This window comes from Notolepis coatsorum (genome assembly GCF_963971535.1).
Source record: "Notolepis coatsorum genome assembly, chromosome: 6".
Classification (NCBI taxonomy): domain Eukaryota; kingdom Metazoa; phylum Chordata; class Actinopteri; order Aulopiformes; family Paralepididae; genus Notolepis; species Notolepis coatsorum.
This window is the reverse complement of record NC_140170.1, coordinates 110,905,731-110,933,543: the sequence shown is the minus strand read 5'-3', so window position 1 is coordinate 110,933,543 and position 27,813 is coordinate 110,905,731. Positions and strand designations below refer to the sequence as shown.

Sequence of the window (27,813 nt, the reverse complement as noted above, 5' to 3'; positions counted from 1 at the left end):
TGTCTTGTCTTCTGCTCTTGAACTCCCACGGAAACGACATTTTAGTAAGACACCAGACATGTGAAGTGCATTCCAGAGGCAGAGCAGAGGAGAGAATGGAATCTCTCCTGAGAATCGCTGACTGGTCGAACGTGACCCTAAGTGCACACCAACGGAGTGAGTCAGCCGACCACTTCCTGTCTGCAGGACCGCAGGGGTACTGTGACTCTACCGTGGAGTCAGCTACTGTGCCTGCCCTGCCGTGTGTGTGTGTGTCAGTCATTGTTGCCTTGAGAACAATAGTCGCCGTTGTCTGTCATGCGGCAGACAGAAAGCAGTAGGCTATCTGATCTACTGGTCTTGCAGTGTTACTTGCGGTGGATTGCAAGGCTATATCTTTCATTCAGTTTTTTTTTTTTTTACTTTGGTCCTTTCGTTTCAGTTTCTCCCAGGGCTTCAGGTCATTTGTGGTGGTGGGAGACTGGGTGGCTTACCGATTATAGGCCTGTATTATACACAGAATCAAACGGCACAAAGAAAACAAGAAATGGGAAATCTGTTTGTGGCTAAATCTATGTGATATCATTGGAGGTTGCCAGAAATAAATCTGTATGGTAAACAGTGAGACATGACACATTAAGCATTGCACACATTGTGTGCTGGTTTAATCCTCTCACGTCCTTGTAAACCAAGGGTGTTTTGAAGGATGAGAAGGTGTAACCCGAGGAAGTCCAGAGCTTACAGACCCACAGTGACACCTGGTGGTCAGACTTGGTATTATGCCTCCGGGCCACATTTTTGCCAGAACAATAGAGACTCCTTTGTGTCCACGCTGTTCGCCATCTCTCTCTCTCTCTCTCTCTCTCTCTCTCTCTCTCTCTCTCTCTCTCTCTCTCTCTCTCTCTCTCTCTCTCTCTCTCTCTCTCTCTCTCTCTCTCTCTCTCTCTCTCTCTCTCTCTCTCTCTCTCTCTCTCTCTCTCTCTCTCTCTCTCTCTCTCTCTCTTCTCTCTCTCTCTCTCTCTCTCTCTCTCCCATCACTCTCCTTTAGTCTCTCCATCTCCCTCCTGGCTGCATTCTCCTCTGCATCGCTGTGCTCATCATCAGGTCTTCTGTGTGTTGTCTGTATGTCTGTCTGTATGTGTGTGTGCGTGCATGTTTGTTTGTGTACGTCTGTGTGTGTGCTTGTTTGGTGCCTCAGAGATTCCAGCCCCTCCGAGATGAACGTGGAGCCCTGGGCCAGCCCGCAGGACCAGGCAGCCGCTGAACGCACCGCTGCGCACACACCCTCGTCCCTGGACCAGGAGGAGCACCCCGACGAGCTGTGCCTGGACTCCTTCTGGAGTGAGGTGGAGACCATCCGCCAGGGGAGTGGCTACGCGGACCTGGACTGCAGCAGGAGAGACTCCAGATACTCTGAGGGTAAGAGGAAGTGATGCGTGTTGTTGTACTGTATGGCATCACGGTGCGCCAGTTCCCTAGTGATCGGTCATATAGTTAAATAAACCTTTTGCTGTAGTTCCTGTTGTACCGTCATGTGAGTGTGTATGTGTGAGCATGTATATAATAGAAGTCTTTGACATGTATAACATGCCATGTACATAATATGTGAGCATGTATATAATACTAGAAGTCTTTGACATGTATACATGCCATGTACATAATAATTGTGTGTATGTGTGTGTGTGTGTGTGTGTGTGTGTGTGTGTGAGCATGTATATAATAGAAGTCTTTGACATGTATACATACAGTACATGCCATGTGCATGGTGTGGTGGTGGTGGTGTGTGTGCCGCGTGCGTGTGCATGTCCCTGATCATGTTGACCATCTGCATTGTGTGTCTCTGTTCATGCCAGCGTGATTCTATCTGCTGCGTGTCTTTAAACCTGCATGTGTTTGTTTGTATTTACGCCCGGCCCTGGATGTGTTCATGGTTTAACAGAAAGGAGAAGGTAAAGCATTGTTTACGTCCCCCTTGTGTCTGTAGTTCTCGAGGGGAACTTCTGGCTGTGTCAGATCCCTACTAGGACTGCCCAATGACCCTCAGCCCTACTAGGACTGCTACTGCCCAATGACCCTCAGCCCTACTAGGACTGCTACTGCCCAATGACCCTCAGCCCTACTAGTACTGCTACTGCCCAATGACCCTCAGCCCTACTAGGACTGCTACTGCCCAATGACCCTCAGCCCTACTAGGACTGCTACTGCCCAATGACCCTCAGCCCTACTAGGACTGCTACTGCCCAATGACTCTCAGCCCTACTAGGACTGCTACTGCCCAATGACCCTCAGCCCTACTAGGACTGCTACTGCCCAATGACCCTCAGCCCTACTAGTACTGCTACTTCCCAATGACCCTCAGCCCTACTAGGACTGCCCATTGACCCTCAGCCCTACTAGGACTGCTACTGCCCAATGACCCTCAGCCCTACTAGTACTGCCCAATGACCCTCAGCCCTACTAGGACTGCCCAATGACCCTCAGCCCTACTAGGACTGCTACTGCCCAATGACCCTCAGCCCTACTAGGACTGCCCAATGACCCTCAGCCCTACTAGGACTGCCAAATGTACCTGTTTCCCAGTGGTCTGCTGCAAGTGTTTTCAACTACACCCATAGAACAAGTAGACTTGTCGTTTTAAAAGTAGACTTTTGTCGATATCTTAAATCCTTAGCCTGTGCTTGTGACTATCATATGTGTACCTATCCCCTCTGTGCCTTGGCTCAGAGTCATGCCTAAAGTTTTCATATCTGTTATCCAAGGATAACACAATTGTATTTACAAATTTGGTGAAGAGGTGGGTTTTGAGTTGGGATTTGAAAGAGTGCAGGGATGTAGCACTACGGATGTTTGGAGGGAGTGAGTTCCAGAGGGTGGGTGCAGCAACAGAGAAGGCTCTGGGTCCGACAGTCTGCATGTTGGTGGTGGGGATGGAGAGGAGACCGGAGTCAGAGGACCACAGCCTCCGGGGCGGGATGTAGGGATGGAGGAGGTCAGCTAGGTACTGGGGGGCAAGGGTGTGAAGGGCTTTGTAGGTGATGAGGAGGATCTTGAAATCTTGGTTGTTTACCTACGATTTCAGGATTCTCAGTTTGGAGATTGGTCTATATTTATTTAGGTCACTTCTACTGTATCTCCACCTTTTTATGTAATTGAGATACATGAGACGTTTTCCAGGTACTTGGAACTACGCCTGTTGACACAGAAATATTAAATGGTGACAGAGTGAGGAATGAGGATGAGATGCGTATCAACTTACAAAACGACTTGTCTGTTAAAAAACAAACCTTGATTACATGTCTCAAGAAAACAATTGATTGTGTGTGTGTGTCCAGACGGTGACCTGGAGGAGCAGTGGTTGGCCGACGCGGGTCTCTCCACCCTGATCAGCGACGACAGCGAGGATGTGGACAAGGCCGTGCTGCTGTCCACTCTGACCCGGACCCAGGCCCAGGCCGTCCAGCGCAGACTGGACTCCTACACCCTGACCCTCCGCAAGAGGAACAAGGCGCCACCCCGCGACGTCCGGGACATCTTCCACTCCCCCATCGCTCGGGTAAGCGTCTGCCGAAAAATCTAAAATAAATCAATTTTACTTGTAAGATCAGAGCCTCCCTCTTCAGCTCAAACATAACTTTGAATGGTTCTCCCGTGTGTACAGTGGGAGTTCTGACAGTATCAAGAGCCTTTTCTTTTAAGTTCTATATTTGTGTGTGTGTGTGTGTGTGTGTGTGTGTGTGTGTGTGTGTGTGTGTGTGTGTGTGTGTGTGTGTGTGTGTGTGTGTGTGTGTGTGTGTGTGTGTGTGTGTGTGTGTGTGTGTGTGTGTGTGTGTGTGTGTGTGTGTGTGTGTGTGTGTGTGTGTGTGTGTGTGTGTGTGTGTGTGTGTGTGTGTGTGTGTGTGTGGTTTATTGTGTGTTCACGTCGTTGAGGGTGATGAGGTGCTGTGACTGTATCAAACTTCATATTGACATTACACCACGCCGGGCAAGAGCAGAGAATCCCCCTCATTAGACACAGTCACATAGAAAGCAGTTTCATCCATCTCCCTGGGGTTTGTTCTTTGTGTGACAGACTTGTTCAAACGAACTCCCATGTGAAACGCCTACAGATCCTGTGTAGAACCTTCTCTCCTGACTTACAGCGCTACCTGTCAGTACAGAGATCACACGCAGAGGAACATCCGACTCTCCAGTCTTCCCTCTCAGGATCCTCAATCAATCCTCCCTGTGTATTCGACTGTCATGTCCCATACGTGGGGGGTGGGGGAGAGGGGGGCTGGCCTATGAGAATAAAAGGAAGTGAAAGGCCATGCTTTGTCCAGCCTGTCTGAGCCATCCTGACGGGGGAATACAAACACTGCTGCTCTGATCGCTATCTGTTCCTGTTCGGGGCGACAGTGGCTCAGGAGGTAGATCGGTAGGCTGGTAATCGGAAGGTTTCTGCCTGGTTCGATTCCGGCTCCTCCCGGCAGCGTCGAAGTGTCCTTGAGCAAGACGCTTAACCCCTAACTGCTCCCGATGAGCAGGTTGGCACCTTGCATGGTCACCTGGTGTGAATGTGTGTGTGAATGGGTGAATATGAGGCACAAGTTGTAAAGCAGTTAGTATAAAAGCGCTATATGAATGCAGACCTACCATTTACCATTCCCCGGTCTCCTCTTTATCCATCTGTTCATCTGATGCCACTGAAAGTGAAAGAAACATTCCCAACAGTAAAATAAGCAGTAAAACGTCCTTGTTTCCGTTGGCAGATACAACAGATTTATCTTGTAGTTCCTTGTGCTCAAGCACCCCCTGGTCTGTTTATGGCCACGTCAAACAAATTATGTAAAATTAAATCTACGTACGTTTCAAATCTTTCCTGTGGTTCAATGGCGCATGTCATGTAATGATGGCATTGTGTATTTCGAATGCAGCGACCCCCCCCCCCCCACCCCCAAAAAGGGTAATTAAAGCAACCTTAAAAAACAAGTTTCCCCATACATCCATAAAGATATGTATAGAACTTTCCCATTAATTCCCGGTGTTACATTTGATCATTTGATTGATCATGTTCTCTCCCTCTCTCTCCCACCAGACACTCCCAGAGTCTGAGGACGGTGAGACCCTAGCCAGAACCAGTATGGGCTCAGCTGGCAAAATGCCCCTATCAGGTAAAAGCCTCACACAAGTCATCTTTATACACCCAAGTGCGCAGAATGAGGAATGTGAACGAGATGTGTATCAACTTACAAACCACTTGTCTGTCCAAAAAAAAATATATATATATATACTTGATTGCACATCTCAATGAAAAAGGGATCTTCCAGCAGTCGGGTGAGCATCAGGATTCACTGGCCGGATTTGGAGTAGTTTATCCTGTTATCTTGCATTTGAATTGTTTGGCAAGGAGAGGTCAGTGGCCCCGCAGTGCCAGCCTTCACCTGGCCTGCCTCGCCGTGCCTACAGAGAATATAGAAACCATTGTATGGGAACGCATCAGTGGCTGACGACAATGGGGCGGAATTAGAGGACAAACACTAAAACAGCTGTGAAATGTGACGTCGTTTGAATTCCTTCTGTTGATCTCCATCGGGTCGTACAAACACCATCACAACTTCAGTATTGTTTGTATGACCTGATGAAGATCCACTTGTGGGCCGGTTTTATTTTTCTTGGTCGGCTGTTTGAGTACCTGTCTGTTGGCAAATGTCAGCCTGCTGTAATCAATCATGGGGTGTTATGATCTCAAGTCTTTGTTTATATTTTTCACTTCCTCATTAGATAGGTGTGATAAAAACATGTGACATTTATGACGTCCCACATATTTCCTCATACTAGTTGTAAAAGTTATTTTTCTTAGTCAGTGTGGTTTTCCAGGCTTACGCTCATGTGCGCACGTGCACACACAGACACACACACATACACATTTATTCTAACCAGTCCTTCTGCTGTTTTGCATTTGGAAGATACTAAAGTTCTTCATATTACCTCATAATGTAATTCGTTTTTATATTTTTTGACTTCAGTGTAAATGTGCTCCTGTGTTCCTATTTATTTCATGTTCTTGATTACAGTTTTTGCACTATTTATGACTGTGTGTGTGTGTGTGTGTCCTGCCCAGTGGTGACCCCTGAGAAGCAACGGGGGGTTCCTAAGGAGGAGATCTTCATCACAGACGTGGCCTACTGTGAACAGGCTGTCATCTTCCAAAGGCAGGCCAAGCTGCCACCGAACATGCACCGCAGGAAAGAAGATGGTACCCTGCCTGTAAGGACCTGACTCTCTTTTCTTTCTCACATTCTATCTTCTCTCTCATATTTTCTCTCTTCTCTCCTCTTTGTCTCTTTTCCTCTCTTCTCTGCCCCTTTTCCCCCTCCTTTCCTTGAGGCTCTCCTCATTCTCTTTGAGTCTCTTCTCTGCTCCTTTCCTCCCACCTCCTCTCCTTGTATCTGTTCCTCCCACCTCCTCTCCTTGTCTCTGTTCCTCCCACCTCCTCTCCTTGTATCTGTTCCCCCCACCTCCTCTCCTTGTCTCTGTTCCTCCCACCTCCTCTCCTGTCTGTCTCTGTCCCTCCCACCTCCTCTCCTTGTATCTGTTCCTCCCACCTCCTCTCCTTGTCTCTGTTCCTCCCACCTCCTCTCCTTGTATCTGTTCCTCCCACCTCCTCTCCTTGTATCTGTTCCTCCCACCTCCTCTCCTGTCTGTCTCTGTCCCTCCCACCTCCTCTCCTTGTATCTGTTCCTCCCACCTCCTCTCCTTGTCTCTGTTCCTCCCACCTCCTCTCCTTGTATCTGTTCCTCCCACCTCCTCTCCTTGTATCTGTTCCTCCCACCTCCTCTCCTGTCTGTCTCTGTTCCTCCCACCTCCTCTCCTTGTATCTGTCCCTCCCACCTCCTCTCCTTGTATCTGTTCCTCCCACCTCCTCTCCTTGTCTCTGTTCCTCCCACCTCCTCTCCTTGTCTCTGTTCCTCCCACCTCCTCTCCTCGTCTCTGTCCCTCCCACCTCCTCTCCTTGTCTCTGTTCCTCCCACCTCCTCTCCTTGTATCTGTTCCTCCCACCTCCTCTCCTTGTATCTGTCCCTCCCACCTCCTCTCCTTGTCTCTGTCCCTCCCACCTCCTCTCCTTGTATCTGTCCCTCCCACCTCCTCTCCTTGTATCTGTCCCTCCCACCTCCTCTCCTTGTATCTGTCCCTCCCACCTCCTCTCCTTGTTTCTGTCCCTCCCACCTCCTCTCCTTGTATCTGTTCCTCCCACCTCCTCTTCTTGTATCTGTCCCTCCCACCTCCTCTCTTTGTCTCTGTTCCTCCCACCTCCTCTCCTTGTATCTGTCCCTCCCACCTCCTCTCCTGTCTGTCTCTGTCCCTCCCACCTCCTCTCCTTGTATCTGTCCCTCCCACCTCCTCTCTTTGTCTCTGTTCCTCCCACCTCCTCTCCTTGTATCTGTCCCTCCCACCTCCTCTCCTGTCTGTCTCTGTCCCTCCCACCTCCTCTCCTTGTATCTGTTCCTCCCACCTCCTCTCCTGTCTGTCTCTGTTCCTCCCACCTACTCTCATTGTCTCTGTCCCTCCCACCTCCTCTCCTTGTATCTGTTCCTCCCACCTCCTCTCCTGTCTGTCTCTGTCCCTCCCACCTCCTCTCCTTGTCTCTGTCCCTCCCACCTCCTCTCCTTGTATCTGTTCCTCCCACCTCCTCTCCTGTATGTCTCTGTCCCTCCCACCTCCTCTCATTGTCTCTGTCCCTCCCACCTCCTCTCCTGTCTGTCTCTGTCCCTCCCACCTCCTCTCTTTGTCTCTGTTCCTCCCACCTCCTCTCCTTGTCTCTGTTCCTCCCACCTCCTCTCCTTGTCTCTGTTCCTCCCACCTCCTCTCCTGTCTGTCTCTGTTCCTCCCACCTCCTCTCCTCGTCTCTGTCCCTCCCACCTCCTCCTTGTATCTGTTCCTCCCACCTCCTCTCCTTGTCTCTGTCCCTCCCACCTCCTCTCCTTGTATCTGTCCCTCCCACCTCCTCTCCTTGTATCTGTCCCTCCCACCTCCTCTCCTTGTTTCTGTCCCTCCCACCTCCTCTCCTTGTCTCTGTTCCTCCCACCTCCTCTCCTTGTTTCTGTCCCTCCCACCTCCTCTCCTTGTATCTGTCCCTCCCACCTCCTCTCCTTGTCTCTGTTCCTCCCACCTCCTCTCCTCGTCTCTGTCCCTCCCACCTCCTCTCCTTGTATCTGTTCCTCCCACCTCCTCTCCTGTCTGTCTCTGTCCCTCCCACCTCCTCTCATTGTCTCTGTCCCTCCCACCTCCTCTCCTGTCTGTCTCTGTTCCTCCCACCTCCTCTCCTTGTCTCTGTCCCTCCCACCTCCTCTCCTTGTATCTGTTCCTCCCACCTCCTCTCCTGTCTGTCTCTGTCCCTCCCACCTCCTCTCATTGTCTCTGTCCCTCCCACCTCCTCTCCTGTCTGTCTCTGTCCCTCCCACCTCCTCTCTTTGTCTCTGTTCCTCCCACCTCCTCTCCTTGTTTCTGTCCCTCCCACCTCCTCTCCTTGTCTCTGTCCCTCCCACCTCCTCTCCTTGTATCTGTCCCTCCCACCTCCTCTCCTTGTATCTGTTCCTCCCACCTCCTCTCTTTGTCTCTGTTCCTCCCACCTCCTCTCCTGTCTGTCTCTGTTCCTCCCACCTCCTCTCCTTGTCTCTGTTCCTCCCACCTCTCCTTGTATCTGTTCCTCCCACCTCCTCTCCTCGTCTCTGTCCCTCCCACCTCCTCTCCTCGTCTCTGTTCCTCCCACCTCCTCTCCTTGTATCTGTTCCTCCCACCTCCTCTCCTCATCTCTGTCCCTCCCACCTCCTCTCCTTGTATCTGTTCCTCCCACCTCCTCTCCTGTCTGTATCTGTTCCTCCCACCTCCTCTCCTTGTCTCTGTCCCTCCCACCTCCTCTCCTCGTCTCTGTTCCTCCCACCTCCTCTCCTCGTCTCTGTTCCTCCCACCTCCTCTCCTTGTCTCTGTTCCTCCCACCTCCTCTCCTTGTATCTGTCCCTCCCACCTCCTCTCCTCGTCTCTGTCCCTCCCACCTCCTCTCCTTGTATCTGTCCCTCCCACCTCCTCTCCTTGTCTCTGTCCCTCCCACCTCCTCTCCTTGTATCTGTCCCTCCCACCTCCTCTCCTTGTATCTGTTCCTCCCACCTCCTCTCTTTGTCTCTGTTCCTCCCACCTCCTCTCCTTGTCTCTGTTCCTCCCACCTCCTCTCCTTGTATCTGTCCCTCCCACCTCCTCTCCTTGTCTCTGTTCCTCCCACCTCCTCTCCTTGTATCTGTTCCTCCCACCTCCTCTCCTTGTCTCTGTCCCTCCCACCTCCTCTCCTTGTCTCTGTTCCTCCCACTTCCTCTTCTGTCTGTCTCTGTTCCTCCCACCTCCTCTCCTTGTCTCTGTTCCTCCCACTTCCTCTTCTGTCTGTCTCTGTTCCTCCCACCTCCTCTCCTTGTATCTGTCCCTCCCACCTCCTCTCCTTGTATCTGTTCCTCCCACCTCCTCTCCTTGTCTCTGTTCCTCCCACCTCCTCTCCTTGTCTCTGTCCCTCCCACCTCCTCTCCTTGTCTCTGTTCCTCCCACCTCCTCTCCTTGTCTCTGTTCCTCCCACCTCCTCTCCTTGTATCTGTTCCTCCCACCTCCTCTCTTTGTCTCTGTTCCTCCCACCTCCTCTCCTTGTATCTGTTCCTCCCACCTCCTCTCCTGTCTGTTCCTCCCACCTCCTCTCTTTGTCTCTGTCCCTCCCACCTCCTCTCCTTGTATCTGTTCCTCCCACCTCCTCTCCTTGTCTCTGTTCCTCCCACCTCCTCTCCTCGTCTCTGTCCCTCCCACCTCCTCTCCTCGTCTCTGTCCCTCCCACCTCCTCTCCTTGTATCTGTTCCTCCCACCTCCTCTCCTTGTCTCTGTTCCTCCCACCTCCTCTTCTGTCTGTATCTGTCCCTCCCACCTCCTCTCCTTGTCTCTGTTCCTCCCACCTCCTCTCCTTGTATCTGTTCCTCCCACCTCCTCTCCTTGTCTCTGTTCCTCCCACCTCCTCTCCTTGTATCTGTTCCTCCCACCTCCTCTCCTTGTCTCTGTCCCTCCCACCTCCTCTCCTTGTCTCTGTTCCTCCCACTTCCTCTTCTGTCTGTCTCTGTTCCTCCCACCTCCTCTCCTTGCATCTGTTCCTCCCACCTCCTCTCCTGTCTGTTCCTCCCACCTCCTCTCCTTGTATCTGTTCCTCCCACCTCCTCTCCTTGTCTCTGTTCCTCCCACCTCCTCTCCTTGTCTCTGTCCCTCCCACCTCCTCTCCTTGTATCTGTTCCTCCCACCTCCTCTCCTGTCTGTTCCTCCCACCTCCTCTCCTTGTCTCTGTCCCTCCCACCTCCTCTCCTGTCTGTTCCTCCCACCTCCTCTCCTGTCTGTTCCTCCCACCTCCTCTCCTGTCTGTTCCTCCCACCTCCTCTCCTGTGCTCCTTCCTCTGCCCCCCCCCCCATCTCCTCTTCCTCTTTCATGTCTCCATCCCTCTGTCAGGCCTGTTCCTACACATCTTCATCTCATTCTTGTCTCATGTCCTTTCAGACTCCCACTGTCTCATGTCTTAAAGGTAGAATCTCTAATGTCAAACAGTGACCTCTAGGCAAAAGATCCCCGCTTTGTATTGCACATAGTATACATACTTAGGTTTGGTCTGACATGTGGGTTGGAGTTTAGTAACGTATTATAGTGTGAACTCTATTTCTCCTGAGGTGTGTCCAGAAATGGTAAATTTCCCCCACTACTCCAACACACACATCAGACCAAAAAAATAAATAAACAAAGTGCAGTACCAAGCGGGACTCTTTTGCTTAGAGGTTGCTGTTTGATAGCATTAGTCTTAGTCATTCAGGTTTTTTTTTATATATATTTTCTTTATAATAAAAAATATTTTCACATACACCTTTTCCTGTGTCATTTAACAGTGTGATTACTGATAAATGCTCCCCGTTAACATTCACACACACACACACACACACACACACACACACACACACACACACACACACACACACACACACACACACACACACACACACACACACACACACACACATAATCACATGTGCATTATGCACATACATACACGCATGCACACACATACACACACACAGCCCCCCGTGCTACAGTAGTTAGATAAGAGGGTTAGTGGGATGAGGGAATGAGGGAATGAGTGAATTAGCGCAGAACAAAGGCTTGTTGTGTGAATAATACACAGTGACCAGAGACAGACCGGTCTATAATTATTTTCCTGGCTGAACAAATGTCCTCTGCAGAGAGCAGAATTAGTCCTCTCAGTACACGTGTTAGTAAGACGTGCAGGAAACAACAGTTCAGTCAGTACTTGTGAACGTGCACCACTCTCTCCTGAAGCTCGAAATCTCAGTTGAAGGGAACCGGTGAGGAAGGGAGCGACGATCACAGATGAGTGCAGATGTCAACATCTTGGATTGTCTCTGATCTCGTAGCTTACTGTATCCTCTCCTTCTCTCCCTCCCTCACCCCCCCCTCTCTCTCTCTCCATCCCTCCCTCTTTCACCCCAGCGGGTGGTCTACCCTCAGTGTCGTCTGGGGGTGACCCACATCCACGACCTGTCACAGGGGGACATGAAGAAGGTACGTCAGCTGGCCCTCATCGACATGACTGCTCTGTGTGACCTGCTGGAGCTGGACGTCAAGAGACACAAGACCTGCAAGCGGAAGATCCCCGGTACGCACACACACGCACACAACATACACACACGCACATATACATACACACACGCACATATACACACACACACACACACACACACACACACACACACACATATACATACACACACGCACACAACATACACACATGCACACAACATACACACACGCACATACACACACACGCACGTATACACACACACACACACACACACATATACATACACACACGCACATATACATACACACACACGCACACACACACACACACACACACATACATGCACATATACACACACACACGCACATATATACACACATGCACATATACACACACACACATGCACATACAGTATATTTACACATACACACCTACACATACATGGCTATACACTGTACTGTGTGAGCATACACATACACATACACATGGATATGAATGAAGGCAAACATGGAGGCACACATTTTAATTGCTAAGCTAACCTCTCTCTCTGTCTGCTTATCTATGTCTTTCTCTCTCTGTTTATCTATGTATCTCTTTATTTATTTATTTCTCTCAATTAAATAAAATTCAAATGGGCTTTATTGACATGGGAAACATACATTCATTTACATTGTCTCTCTCTCTCTCTCTCCTCTCTCTCTCTCTCTCTCTCTCTCTCTCTCTCACAGATAGTTCTCTGTTTGGTGTGCCCCTGGCCACTCTGTTGGAGAATGATCAGAAAATCAAGCCCAACACCAGTACCCCTCTCTTCTTGCAAGCGGTGAGCACCCCCACATTATATCTGTTTAACATACTGTTACCCATGGGATGGTTTGTTGGGCTTCGTTGGTTATTTGTGGTGGCAGCAGGCTGGGTTGGGTACATGTAGTGTGAGGAGCATTGTTAATATATTACTATGGAATATTTGGTGGGCCTGAATTCATAACCAATAAATCTATGCATGGGAATTCGGGAAAGAAAAAATGTCCCTGAATAATAATAATACCATATCTTGATAATTGCAATATTGTCAATTAGATTTTACAAGGCACCTTCATACATTTTTTTCAGGGGGAATTCCACATGTTCATATAAGACAGACTTGGGCAAAATATGTCTTACAAATGTTTTCAAATATTTGAATTATTTCGGGTATCCTTCGCTTATCATACGATCCATTTAAACAACCTCAAGTATGTCACTTGCTAGAAAAGATACATCAAGGACTCGTACATGTTTTAATATACATGTCATAATATGTTACATAATGTACTGTGTTTTGCCTAGGTCTGATTATCGTCTGACTCTTATTTATCTTATTTTACAGAGCTTATATTCAACATATTATATATTCATGTAGTCAACATATTCACCTGCTCAAATCAGTTCCTAACATGGATCAGATGAGACAAAATGCATGTGATTGTGACTCTACACCCTGTTACAGTTACTGACTCTCTCTCTCTCTCTCTCTCTCACACACAGCTGCTCTCCTTCCTAGAGAAGAAAGGGGTGGATTCTGAGGGGATCCTGCGGGTTCCAGGGTCTCAGTCCAGAATCAAGGTGAAATATCCGGACAGACGCCTGCAGTTCCTCCTAATACACGACCCAAACCACTGTGAACGCATTGTATTGTTAAAAATGCAATGGACATCAATGAGATATATATATAATTATTTTTTATGATAATTGTCAGTTCATAAGATGTGGCCTAATTTCACCAGCTCTAACAAGAACCCTTTGTGAAATGTGTCTCCATATAGATGGGTTTCCTGTTTGTAAACACACTGTGCTTGAACTAAATCGGCAATACGCTTTGAAGTAATGAAACACGTGGTTGAAAGTGTGACGGCCGCACATGTGAAGATGTCTGTCTTGTTGTTCTGACATGGATTACTGTGCTTTTTTGCATCACTGATGAGCACCCATGTAGTCTGGAAACCCATCTATACCTCATGCCATTAAAATCATCACCAGAGGGCACTGTTCAGCACAGAGAGAGAAAACGGCCACACAACACACCCACTTCAGTGTATATTGTACGTTTAATTCATGCATCTTATGGCAGGCCACCATTCAGAGAAACTCCCCAGCATTAATGACCACTCTCTAAAAGGGCCTTTGTCTTTAGTTTAGTCAGTATCATCTTGACTTTACATTAGTCACTGTAGGTCAAAACTGCTATTATCCTTTCCTCTCTAAATTAATTAATTGAGATAAGTTGTGTCCTAATTTGATCCTGTGCTGTCCTGTCCCGTCCTGTTCCGTCCCGTGCTATCCTGTCCTGTTCCGTCCCGTGCGATCCTGTCCCGTCCTGTTCCGTCCCGTGCTATCCTGTCCTGTTCCGTCCCGTGCTATCCTGTCCTGTTCCTGTCCTGTCCTGTTCTGTTCTGTTCCGTCCTGTCCTGTCCCTCAGCTGACAGGCTGGGTTGGGTACATGTAGTATGAGGAGCATTGTTCACATATTGCTATGGCAGTTTATGAATCTATTTTGGTGGCCTGACTGATACTGTGGTAGTTCATAACCAATCAATCTGTCCTGTCCCTAGATGCTACAGCAGAACCTGGAGACCAACTTCTACTCAGGAGGGGTGTGCTGGGACGAGGTGAGCCCCAACGACGCAGCAGCGCTGCTCAAGAAGTTCATCCGGGAGCTGCCCTCCCCACTGCTCACTGCAGACCTCCTCAACGCCTTCAGTGCTGTCAGAGGTCAGTGTTCACACCACCCGTACAGGGGGAATAGTGTACGTACATCTAAGTGATCGCATCTCGGCCGCAAGGTAAAGATGAAGTTAATACTGGGGAAAAAAACATAAAGGAATACCCGCGCATTGAACCTTGCCTTTAGTTAGCCCGACACATCAAACCCATGGGACGCAAGCTAGCACTCCGAATAGCCTCCCAGCTAAAATGGTTGTCAATAAAGTCAATATTACTTAGCATGTTGATGTGTTGGTGTCTCGTCTCTCAACCCGTAATGAGTTAACGGCGCTGTAATCACATTAAAGTGCAGGAGCTACTTACAAGCTAGCATAGCATTCCATGGGTCCGACACGTCAGGCTAGCGGCTAGTATGCTTTACCTGCTCAAAGTGGGTCTTCTGTCATGCAATACAACAGCACCTGCCTGCCGGTGCTAACATATATCCCCACATCTACCCTAACATATACATATATATCCCTACATCTACCCTAACATATACCCACATCTACCCTAACATATACATATATATCCCTACATCTACCCTAACATATACATATACATCCCCACATCTACCCTAACATATACATCCCCACATCTACCCTAACATATACATCCCCACATCTACCCTAACATATACATATATATCCCCACATCTACCCTAACATTCATCCCCACATCTACCCTAACATATATATCCCCATTGATTGATTGATTGAACATTTTATTAACAGATTGCAGAATGGGTACAATACAGTACAGCTCAATACACACAATTGTTAAGGGGATGCAGACCAGAGAAATACTTTCATCTTGTTTACATCAGGGTCCCCCACATCTACCTAACATATATATCCCCACATCTACCTAACATATATATCCCCACATCTACCCTAACATATATATCCCCACATCTACCGTAACATACCTATCATATATATCATGTTGACAGCATATACCTCCAGTGGTCTGGAAAAACCCTGATCATTACATACACTGTGTACACACACACACACTGCCTCCTCTCTTCCCAATCTCCTCCTCCTCCCTACATATCTTTATACACACCACACAGCCCATCTAGGGGGTAATGTCTGGATAGGTTCAGGGTTGCAGGACATGTGTGAAAGCTGCACAGCGCGGTTCACATCACAATTACCTACGTCTTTTCACCGTGACGGTGACACGGTCCGACATTTATCCGTTCTGCTCTCTACGACGAGAGAGAACCTCGCGTTGAGATAGAAAACTTGAGTTGGCTTTTTTAAAGAACCGCTTCGCACCGCCAGAACAAACGCTGTGTACTGCCGATGTGGTGGTGATGAGGTTCGGCTGAAACAACACTAGGTTCCCCATAAGAAGACAGGGGTGAATGTGGGAGTATTAAAGCTAAATCTGATTGATGAGCGGCTGAAGGATGGGTGGCTGAGGTGAATCTTGTGTTTTTCAATGTGAAAGTGATGTACGACGTGCGACCACAAGGACATAAGCTAACAAAGCTAATGACGGCCTGTCACAATATCATTAATCTTTACACATCCTATTACTAATATTGGGCAAAACCAAGAGGAAATGAGGTGTGTGTGTGTGTGTGTGTGTGTGTGTGTGTGTGTGTGTGTGTGTGTGTGTGTGTGTGTGTGTGTGTGTGTGTGTGTGTGTGTGTGTGTGTGTGTGTGTGTGTGTGTGTGTGTGTGTGTGTGTGTGTGTGTGTGTGTGTGTGTGTGTGTGTGTGTGTGTGTGTGTGTGTGTGTGTGCGCGTGCGCGTGTGTGCGCTTGTTTGTGCTTGTGCTCAGCCTGTGTTACATGTGCTCTATCGTCCCACTTCTCCCCAGACATCCCTGAGCTGAAACAGAAACTCCACATGTTAAACCTTCTCATCCTGCTGCTGCCTGAGCCCAACAGGAGCACACTCAAGGTACACATACACATACACACGGTCCTGGCTAGCTACCACAGCGGAAACCGAACATAATCCTGCTAGTTGATGTTTGGTCGTTTTCTTTGATAGTCATGCAATTTTCAAGCCATTAAACAGTTTATGAATTACGTCAAATTGCAAAACCGTTAGCCATTAAACCATTAGCTTACAGATACAGTGTATCCCAAGGCCTTTGATATGTGCAGCTAAGTGCTGAATGCTCTGAGGCTCTGAGAAGGCTTTCTATACATACAGGTGCCTAATTATCACACAACAGGAACACACTCAAAGTACACACACACACGCACACACACACACACACACACACACACACACACACACACACACACACACACACACACACACACACACACACACATACACACACACACACACACACACAGAGATACCATTGTTTCCCACCTCTATATGCATTCCACTGCTCTAGTTTCTATCTCACCTGCCCCAGCCTGCTAAGAAAAACAACCCCTGTCTTGCATGACAACAACTGTACAACAAACAGCCCAGGTTTCTAGGACACTAACCTAGGACATGGGTTGTCTGTAACAAACACTGTATTTCATAATGGCTTATCCAGGTATGTCTGGCTTTAATCCAACCCTGTTGAAATGTTTATATAATGGCATGCATTTATCATGACTCACTCACTCACCCAGACATAAGGATATCCAGAGTATTCTGCAGGTGTGGCTTTCACTGTCACATAAGTTAAAACGCGCCTGATAATCCTCACAGTAAATCGGTCTTTCAGACTAGCATGCATTTGGGATGATTCATTCGCAATGATCTTATCAGATATGTATTAATTTTCAGTTTTGGTATAAGTGCCCTCTTATGAGTCATTTCTACAATCCAGGGCCCTCATTCATCAACGTGGCGTAGAAAATGTTCCATTTCCACACGTAAGCACAGAATGTAGAATCAGTGCACGCACAGAAAAAACGGGATTCACCACACGTGCGTACGCAGGTTCTACGCACACCTGTCATGATGAATATGACTTTGATCCTACGTTTGAGCTCGTGCACTGTTTTAAGTATTTGCATACCAGAACCGCCCCGATTAACCATATACGGTAATGGAATACCCCCATGAAATGTGGAAAAATGGACTAAGCCGAGGGAAGCGTGTTATGTGACAGGCTGACAGACGTGTACACGTAGATGTCGGATATGATATCTATTAACCATTGCTGCCTGGGCAGCACAAACACTAATAAAGACCGTGCTGGAATATGACTGCCTTTTCCCGTTTTGTTTGATTAATACCCAGGGATTAACGTTCTCAATTTTATTCCAAATCGCGACGGATTTTCCGTCAATTTTCTACCTGCTGCATATGATTTCTAGAGTCATACAATCTATTTTGATGTCAGTATTGGGTAGCCTATATAAACAATAATACGAGAGCATATACAAGAACAATGAATCTCACTGCCAATGATGTAGCCTATAGATACGCCATGTGTAGCCTGCCTATATGTGATCAATACAAACTTGAACTTGAATTCCATCATGTCTGTGTGCGGGTCACTGCGGGAACTCACAAGGCTGTTGTCACAATGTAAATAAGAACATGCACTGAAAAGTTACAGTATGTAGTTGGTTGATTATTTGTATGACAGTCAGTAAACCCTTGCAAAAAGTATCCGTTTTATTTAATGAATTGAAAACATTCAGCATCGCCTTCCTCCCGGCATGCAGCAACAACATGTATCAGGCAAATGCGCATCGCAACATTGACTTAGTGGAATCCCTTTCTATTCACATAACTGCATTTGTGATGGAGCTTTGACAGCTACAGTAACAGTCTATTGCTCGATCCATCTCCAATATCACGATGGACCGTGCCGGTGGCAAAGACCCGAGGGTGGAGAGGATCTTGAATGAATTCCATCATCATATTTATATGTTGTGTGTCTGTCCACTATGTCTGTTACTTTGTTATTCCCCCCCCCTATCTATGTAAAGCGACCTTGGGTCTCTTGAAAGGCGCTATATAAAATGAAGCTATTATTATTATTGTTATTATTATCACATCTGAGCGGGAGCTCACAAATAGACTGTTAGTCTCAGTGAAGTTTCAACGGAGGTCATCTATTCTAACCAACAAATTGAAGTAGAAAGCATTTCGTGACCAATCTTATTTGGAAACATGAAACACAAAATAATTCGCTTTTTATTTGAAACAATATTTAATCGCGTTTGGAGGTTGGTGTTTTGCGTCTGCCCCCCCGTGCCAAACAAGCAGGCCAACCTCTTGTTCGCGTGTGAGCCCGTTATAATTACACTACTGTCGCTATTTTATAATGAACTATAATGAATTACGGGTCATACAGAAGTTGAACACTAATGCACGGAAGCTTATTTCCGCCTTGAAACTAATGCAGAACTGAGGAGCGCTTATGCCGTAGTAACGATGTTCTACCACTGGGCGTCAGCTAAGTGTGCTCCGAGCTGTGCGTACACATAAGCACGAAGTCAAGTTGAAATTGATGAATCCCACTCTTTGCTTAGAAATGGTCGTACGCACAGGTTAAGCACATATCTGTGCGTAAGACACGTTGATGAATGAGGGCCCAGGCATTTGTGCGAAGCACCGTGGTCAAACAAACTAAGACATTTGCACATCTTTTTTTTTTGATCCACTTTTTCTCCCATTTTTCTATATTTTCTCCCATCCCAATTTCGTATCATCCAATTCAACCCTCCCCTGTCACGAACGCTGTTTCTTGCCTCCCACAAGCCGGCTGCAATGTGGACTAAGTCATACATAGCACAAGTCCCCTCCGGTACTTGAGGTAACAGCAGTCGCATCTTTTCACCTGCGCAGCTCGATCTCTCAGTGTCGAGGAGTAACGCGTGGGAGGCTCATGCTGCCCCCGACACTTCCTGATTCTACTGCGCAGGCGCACCAACCGACTTGTAGGAGTCGCTTGTTCACAACGTTCGATCCCCACCCTTCAGTTTTCCCTCCCCGTAATACGGCCAATGTGTATTACTGCGGACGACCAGCTAAACTGAAAACAATGTGGAGAGCTGGATTCGAACACGCGAATCCTAGCGTCTCCACACTGGTGGCGAGTGCCTTGCCCACTACACCACCTAGCCGCCCTGACATTTGCACATCTTTAGTGTGAAGTACAAGAGTGTATTTCTCATTGATAATAACTGTGAATTAGAATATACTTCCTCCATTTTGTAGCTGATCCTAAAATGGCTTCCCTATCTCTACTCCTGTAGACTCTGCTGGAGTTCCGCTATAATGTGGCGTCAAAGTGTGTGCGTGCGCTCGCGCGCGTGTGTGTGTCCTTGCCTTGCACACATGTATATGCGTGTATGCATGTGTGCGTGTATTCATGCATGCTTACGGCTCCCTCCCCCTCTCCCGCAGGCTCTCCTGGAGTTCCTCAGCAAGGTGGTGTCCAGGGAGAAGAGGAACCGGATGAACCTGTGGGCCGTGGCCACCATCATGGCCCCCAACCTCTTCCTCCACAAGGCCCTGCCCAGCAGGCTGACGGAGGGCACAGAGAAAGGCCAGGCGGAGAAGGCTGCAGACATCATGAGGCTGCTGATCCGCTACCAGGACCTCATGTGGGCGGTCAGTCGGCTTTTGGACGTCGTTAAGTAGAACATGTTGCTAGCTTACTTGTAGATGCATTTGAATATACTGCTGGAAACTAAACGAAGTGTATGAAAGTGGAACGTCTTTAACCGGCTGTGTTTTGGAAATGTAGCCAGACCTAGGGCAATATGTGGTGATATAGGTGTCTTCAGGGCAGGTGTGGGATGGAAACATGAATGGTAGACTTTTCAAATGATCCGTAATCTCTATCACATGAAAATCACATATGTTTTCAACCCCAGGTCCCTACCTTCCTGATGAGCCAGGTCCGTAAACTGAATGAGAACAGTAACCGGCGCTACCAGTTCTACGACCGCCGCATCAAGAACCTGCTGAGGAAGATCCACACTGACAGCCGGGACAAACCAGACAAGAACACCTCTGAGGTCAGCTGCTTCAGTCCTACAGCTTGCTTTCACTGTACAATGTTTTACATACTGTTCTCACTGCGAGAGAAAGATAACCTTGCACGACAGTCCATCTGGTCAGGCTTCAAGTCATGCGCTTGTGCCTGAACCACAGTGGTTTGCGACCAATCGGCGTCCTTTGAGGAACTACTGCCAGCTAGTGTGGTTTACACAGTACCGGCCCCATTCCAAACATTATTTGTAGCTCTTCCTGGTGTCCATTAAAAATAATAACACCTTTTACACAGTACATACTTGATATATATATATAAATTATATTCTTCTTTTTTCTTTTCTTTTTTTTGTAACAGAGCTTAAACAGATCCAGTATGTTAACATACCCTCTCCTCTCTGTGTTGTGTAGCCATGCTGTACTGTGAAGGTCCAGGTGGGGGATCTTGTGAGCAGCACCATGGAGGTCCAGGTCAACATCCACTCCCAGGCTTCTGACCTCATGGCCCAGTTCCACCGGCAGTTCCCCTGGAGCCCCGACAACAGCAAGGGCAAGCTGCTGCGGAGGTACGACGCTCTGCACATTATTATCTGAAATGGGTTCGGTTTCTCGTCCCGGGGAAAAGGCCTAACGGTGCCACGTGAATCATCTAAAAAAAGAGTACAAACCGTGCACATCGCATAATTCAGGCAGGCTAATTGGGTTTAAAAAATGAATTGACCCAATTGGGTGGATATGGCGCACAACTATTTAATTTGACCTGAATTTAGTATTTGTTTGAACTTCATCCAAGGTTAGTCGAAAGAAGGAACATTTTGTTTGCGAGAGGGAAAGTCAGGAAAAAGAGCCATGTCTGCGTCTCATCTCTCCACAGCATTTCTCCCATTTTAGTCACGCAGAAGGTTTAACACCACATCACAGCAGGATATTGGAAAGGGAACATTAGCGGCAGAGCACTGGGCAGCAGTAGTCCAGAGCTCCTACTGAGAAAGCCTCAGGCTGTCTGAAAACTGCACTCTCAGAATGAACACGCTGAATCCAGTAACATCTAGTGTGTGTGAACCACCGCCGCACACGCACATTAGAACGGGCGATTTCAGCCTCACCTGAAGCGAATTAACTGAGGTGAATCTATTGTTATGTTGTCAGTGATTGAATTTCACCATCACTCACTGTTGCATAGCATCACAGGTAACATTTTATCATCCTACTTCCTCTGGAACATTGTTGGACATATATGTCAAAAGGACACAAGATGTGTGATCTTCAGCACACGTCATGTCATTTTTCAACACATCCATATGTTCTTAACTTGGGGACAACATACTGTATATGTTGTTATTTTCAACACAACCTGACGCCTGCTCGTCCACATACACAATAATAATATTACTAATACTGTATAACATCCCATCATATTTGCAATACAATATCCCAGGCAAGTAGGCCTATATGGACATTGGAGAAATATCGGCCAACTGAACCGTCTGAGCGTCTCAATATATAGGAAAAAGTCTTCTAATCATACAAGTACCACACACATGCAGTGAGCCTATCAAGATGGAGCCTTGTCCTCATACTGGCCCTGCTGTAGAGAACAGAGCAGAATGAAGCCCTGCTGTAGAGAACAGAGCAGAATGAAGCCCTGCTGTAGAGAACAAAGCAGAATGAAGCCCTGCTGTAGAGAACAGCAGAATGAAGCCCTGCTGTAGAGAACAGAGCAGAATGAAGCCCTGCTGTAGAGAACAGAGCAGAATGAAGCCCTGCTGTAGAGAACAGAGCAGAATGAAGCCCTGCTGTAGAGAACAGAGCAGAATGAAGCCCTGCTGTAGAGAACAGAGCAGAATGAAGCCCTGCTGTAGAGAACAGAGCAGAATGAAGCCCTGCTGTAGAGAACAGAGCAGAATGAAGCCCTGCTGTAGAGAACAGAGCAGAATGAAGCCCTGCTGTAGAGAACAGAGCAGAATGAAGCCATGCTGCAGAATGACACCACGTTGGTTGGTTTGAATCTGCTGCAACCAAACCACCCTTTTTGTATGGTTTTGTCAGACGGCATACTATTCAGCAGGGGGTATATAATATATTTCACAAAAAGTTGCCGAAACAGCTTACACAAATACGGTTCACACAGGATCAAACACCCCACCGCAATGTTCTCCTCTCTCTTTTAGAAAGGGGCATGTCATGTCAGAATTATGCATAGAGTCAAATATCACATTCACTCGTCTCAACAGGAGCCACCCGACTGATGATCTAAAATAACAACATTTATACCATTGAACAAAACCCCAAAATAGAACTCATGGGAGTGACACGTAGGTCTTGTGTGTTCGTCCTACAGAAACGGCTCTCTCGCCCACCCCGACTGCGTTATCTACGAAGTGGGAGGCAACATCGGTAAGTAGAAAGACGAGACCTCTCTCTCTCTCTCTCTCTCTCTCTCTCTCTCTCTCTCTCTCTCTCTCTCTGATCAGAGCGGCTCTGACATTTGCATGTCTTTCTGCTCATTGAACTAATGAGGCTAGCAAGGTCTTATGCAATGAACTGTGTGCGAGCAGCCAGAGAGACCATGGCAGTGCATCTGCAGTTATCAGAGCAGACAAATGCTTATTACACACATGTACATGTTGTCTCACCAGGGGAGCGGGATATATGCCCTGCCTAACATAGTGAACAGCACATACCTGTGTGTGTGCGTTTGTGTTAGTGCAATGTGTTACGGAATGCAAAACTCGCTCAGTGAGTTCGGGTTTAAAGAAAGTATTAAAAAAATTTACTATTTAAATCTCAACCCACATGATTCTTCACCCTACAGGTGAGCACTGCTTGGACCCAGACGCACACCTCCTGGACCTGTACAACAGCAACCCTGGAGGAGAGTGGGTCATCCGGCTAAAACCCAACGCCAGCAAGGGGCTGTGATGGCCACCACGCACACACAAGATTGGACAGATTTGGGGGGGGGGCTGCCAGGAGCTGAGCCCGATGAAGAAGCCAGAGGCTAACCCTGCCCTCTGTCCTCCTCTCGTCCTCTGTCCTCCCTCCTTCCAACCGACCTGGGAGAAGGGGGGGATGGCTGGGTAGATGGAAGGAAAGAGGAAGGGCTGAAAAACAATCTACATCCAGACGGAGTGCATGTATCCCTCCCTCCCCTCTCCTACCTCCCCCTCTCCTCCATTCTCTCCCCCAGTCCTCCACCTGTGCCACTGCAGAGTTGTGACGCCGCACCGCGGGCTGGTGACGTGACGCCTTCCCTCCAATGGAGAGGAGAGGAGAGGAGAGGAGAGGAGAGGAGAGGAGAGGAGAGGAGAGGAGAGGAGAGGAGAGGAGAGGAGAGGAGAGGAGAGGAACAAGCGGCTGGGGCCTTTTGGCTCACTAGCTACACTCAGGCAATCAGCTCCAACCGCGGCAGACCAGATGGTAGCCAGGCACCTCTGGCTATGAAGACACAGCTGATTGACTGACTCACTGACTGACTGACAGAGTGACTGATCAACAGAGACTCTCTCTCTCTCTCTATCTCTCTCTCTTTCTCATGTGTTCTCCCCACTCCAGTTCAGACATATTGTACATAAAGGAATGGGAGAAAGAGAGTGCACCTGGTTCTTTATTCTTCAGACCCTGATGACCTGATGCCCCCTCCCTGACATTCTCTCCTCTCCTGGGGCCTTTAAAACCCACCAACCCGTAAGGACCCTCCAGGGAGCGAGAGCACACTCTTCTTTTCTGTTCCTACCAAGGGAGTGTGTAAGCGTTTCCACCTTAAGGACATTTATCGTAACCTGTAAAAAAATATATATAAAAAAAAGGGAGTTGCTTAAGGACAGATGATGAAGCTGGACTTCAAGCGTTCTGTTTTGTTTTGTTGTCGTTTTGTAAGAGCATGAATGAAGTTGAGTGTTCCGAGTCGACTCTTTTGCGTCGAATGGATTATTTATACAAATGTGATTGTAATGCCATTGCCTCTGTGTTCACGAATGTCCCATAGAATGATTTTAGGACGACGACGGGTTGCTACACTCGTTTTAACCGTTACCATGACAGTAAGCTCAGCCCACTCTATTGTATGGGCCTTTGCAGTGTTTATTGTACATTTTATCTTCAGGATCAGTTGTATTTTGATGCATCTCTCTTTTGTATTCCTCCTCAACATATATCAGTACTTCTCGCAATGTACATTTCATTTGTAAATAGTTCATCATCAGTCATACAGTATACCTTGACCGAGATCAGTGCACAGGTGATGTAAATTTTACCTTGGAAATTTCCTGTGATTGTATTGCTACTCTGAACAACATAATTATCAGTAACACACACACACACACACACACACACAATCAGCATGTGAATGTACTTCCATACCTACTGATCGTCTCCTCAGATCACAACCATGCCTGTGTCGCAGCAGCCATTTTGTGGGAAGCATGTCTGGGTCAGTAGGCAGAGTAATGACAGCCAGGCAGCCCCTGCTTCGTCTCTGTCACCTCCACATAATGGCTCCTAATGGCATCTGAGAATAGCACTGAGCAGCACATCTCTTTAATAAAGTGGAAGGTAATAAATGACTGTTATAAATTCTACTGCTCCAGTCTCGACCACGGTAAAGAGAGAGCGAGAGTGTCTATGTTTGTGAATGCATAGCGTACATCCATGTATGTGCGACATTGTGCGTACATATGTGTTTGTGTGTGTGTGTGTCGATGTGTGTCGGGCTTCATTACACAAGCCCAATCAGCCTGTCTCAGGGTCCAAGCCACAGCTCAGTGCCCCGGCACAAAGCCCACGGATGGAACTGCCTTCTGCTGACAATAATCACAAGAACTAGGTCACCTCTAAAGCAGTATCCCAGAGGGCAAGCAGCAACACTATATACCGCGGGCCCAGGAACTCAGCACAGGGACACGTGTAACACACCGCACAACGTACATAAACGCAGAACCGTTCAGCAATGCGATATGGGGTCAATGTGGAGTTTGTTGGATTGTCCAAGAGCCTGTGTGTGTGAGGGTACACGTTACTTTAGGGCAAACAAATGTTCAGTGTCTCTGAAACTGTCATAATATGCTGTAATGCACTTGAGAAAAATAGGAGAAATACCACAAAAAATCTGTGAGGAGCAAATCGATCGCAAGTCAAGGAAACAATGATAAATCCCCCCCCCCCCCCCTGTCAGGTGTGTGTGGTCTTTGTGGTTGTGGACTCGCAGCATTCAGTTCATCAATGTTCTTTACCGTGCATTTGTAGTCTACCTAAGACGCCATTTTCTTTCAGATATCTCTATGGTTGTCCAAAAAGCAACGGCATCCAGTCAAGCCTCCGTCTTTTTATGCTGTTTACACAAGTCATTATTTTCTACTTTTCTGTGAAAAAAAAACCTTAGGTTTTACAATAGTAATGTGAAACTAAACTTTTGTAAATGTTTTCCTTTTGTCAATAAATGTTGGAAATGTTGTGTTTATAAATACATATGAATGTTTTTTTCAACATGAGGAAACTGAAGACCCTAGAGATGGTATCGCACAAGGTAACATTTATCATGCATTATGAGCCGACAGATGCCTTGATTCCCACCATCATATTAGGGTGCTGGTGCATTCTTAACAGAGGAAGGCAGAAGGACGTGCACTGACACACACACACACACACACATAATTTAAGATGATAGTAGTAGTAGTAGTTTATTCAGTCATCACACACAATACAATATGCACAATCATTCAACACTTTGATTTGGCAGTGACTGAAAATTTACAGACTGAAGCATAATGCTTATATATGCCTGTCCTATATTCTTAACAAAATTAAGACTCAAACAGTATTCTAAAAGAAAATAACAAAAAAAGAATTATTCACATTTGTAATCTTCAAAAATAGCTATACAAACTATTTTCTTAAAAAAACAAAAGCAAATTACTCATTCTTAAAAATGTATATCAGCATTGTTCCACAAGTTAACCCCAACAATAGAAATACATCTCCTTTTAATCCCTTAGCTTTTTCAACAGTAAATTTACAAATGTCTCAAGATGATCATTGGCTAATTACGAATCTAAATCTGTGTGTCCTGTATCTATCCTACACATACACAAGCTTTTTTTCCTTTAAGAGAGGTAACAGAGAAAACAGGCTAAATCTATAGTGAAATAATGGTTTATTCCACCACTAATCAGTTGATAGATTAACCTTGTAATGTGTGAGGGTGGTGCTCCTCTGTTCCCTGATTAATCATTGCATTGGCTCCTGGAAAACCACTTAAACTGCCTCGTCAGCTTTGATTAGTCAAGGTCTCACCGTGTCCACATGTGCATTTGAAGGTTTTCAAGCATTATATATATATAGTTGCATTTACTCTGTTTATTCCATTCTAAAATTATTATTCCACTCACATACAATCTATTTTACACATGATCTCATATTCTATACATACAATTTGATGAAATAAACACGTGGTAAATGGTGTATTATCAACCGTGATGAACAATCACTGAACTTTTCTCTGAGAGGTTTGTGAATACATACGTTCACACTTTCTTGACAGGCCCAACAATGCAGTATAGGGTCACATATCTCTTGTGACATTTTGCATCGATTCAGTAAGTCTCATTTGCTTGTCATGAACTCTCAGGAAAACATTATAGCCAATCTATTGTCACACAGGACATGTACCTTTTTTGGATCACGGTTCTCTTGATAGATCTGATTCTCTTGTTTTCTATAGTGACGGAAATCACTGTACCCCCCCACACACACACACAGCTGCACCCCCAGACAGTGTAGCAGCCAGCTAGCCTGCCAGACGTGGGCCCCATTGGCCTGCTGCAGATCTAAATTACTGTAATCAATGGATGATTAGCAATCAGCAGCTTTGTATGAACCCCCTGGCAGAATGCCTGACCCCTGGCTCTCTCCACCACCAATCAGGCCTCCACCGGCCCATTCATGGCTAATCACGGCGCGCACTCCGAATGCGTCCCTTTCACCGCACTTGATGGCGGAAACAGACCTCTCCATGTTCTTTTGTGTTCCATTGACTAGACCGCAGCACAGGCCTGTTTCGAAGCTCTTTCCCATTGCTTTACTTGGCTGTTTTTAGTTCCCTCTCCTGTGTAGTTCCCCAGTTACTAGGACATTATTTCCATAGCATGAGAAAAAAAATAAAAAGTGTGAATGTATTTCAGTCTTGATATCCTCCACTGTTGTTGATGTGTGTTAGCGAGACAGACAAAGGATATGGATGAAAAGGGTCCATGAAGGTGACATGATTGTACATGAAGGACAATCAAAAGAAATACCACCATTGAAGAGAAAATACTTTGATTTCTCCACTGTTTGCCTATAATCAGATTCATAAAAAAGAAAAAGGCTAGGTTATACATACTGACATATTGTGTTTCTCTCTTGTAAAGGATACAGGCACTTGAATGAACAGGCCTGACCGACAGTCATGAATGACAGGAGCGAGGTGGAAGACAGGAAGATAGAGGAGTGAGAGACAGAAAGGCCCGAGAAAGGAGAAGAAAGGGGGAGGGCTTA

At 47.0% G+C, this 27,813-nt stretch overlaps 1 protein-coding gene across 3 annotated transcripts in view; it reads left to right on the top strand.

Moving 5' to 3' along the window:
* arhgap40 (Rho GTPase activating protein 40) overlaps nt 1-25,685 on the top strand; it is a 78,075-nt gene extending 52,390 nt beyond the window's left edge. For all 3 annotated transcript variants that reach the window (XM_084317143.1, XM_084317142.1, XM_084317141.1), the window contains exons 2-15: nt 1,178-1,398; nt 3,312-3,532; nt 5,054-5,129; nt 6,080-6,225; nt 11,528-11,693; nt 12,347-12,438; nt 13,143-13,220; nt 14,207-14,366; nt 16,190-16,272; nt 19,690-19,896; nt 20,163-20,306; nt 20,692-20,846; nt 22,622-22,677; nt 23,096-25,685. In XM_084317143.1, coding sequence (XP_084173269.1) covers nt 1,197-1,398; nt 3,312-3,532; nt 5,054-5,129; nt 6,080-6,225; nt 11,528-11,693; nt 12,347-12,438; nt 13,143-13,220; nt 14,207-14,366; nt 16,190-16,272; nt 19,690-19,896; nt 20,163-20,306; nt 20,692-20,846; nt 22,622-22,677; nt 23,096-23,202 — 1,893 coding nt within the window. In that variant the 5' untranslated portion in view covers nt 1,178-1,196 and the 3' untranslated portion in view covers nt 23,203-25,685. The remainder of the gene's footprint in view (nt 1-1,177; nt 1,399-3,311; nt 3,533-5,053; nt 5,130-6,079; nt 6,226-11,527; nt 11,694-12,346; nt 12,439-13,142; nt 13,221-14,206; nt 14,367-16,189; nt 16,273-19,689; nt 19,897-20,162; nt 20,307-20,691; nt 20,847-22,621; nt 22,678-23,095) is intronic.
* The last annotated feature ends 2,128 nt before the right edge of the window (nt 25,686-27,813 follow it).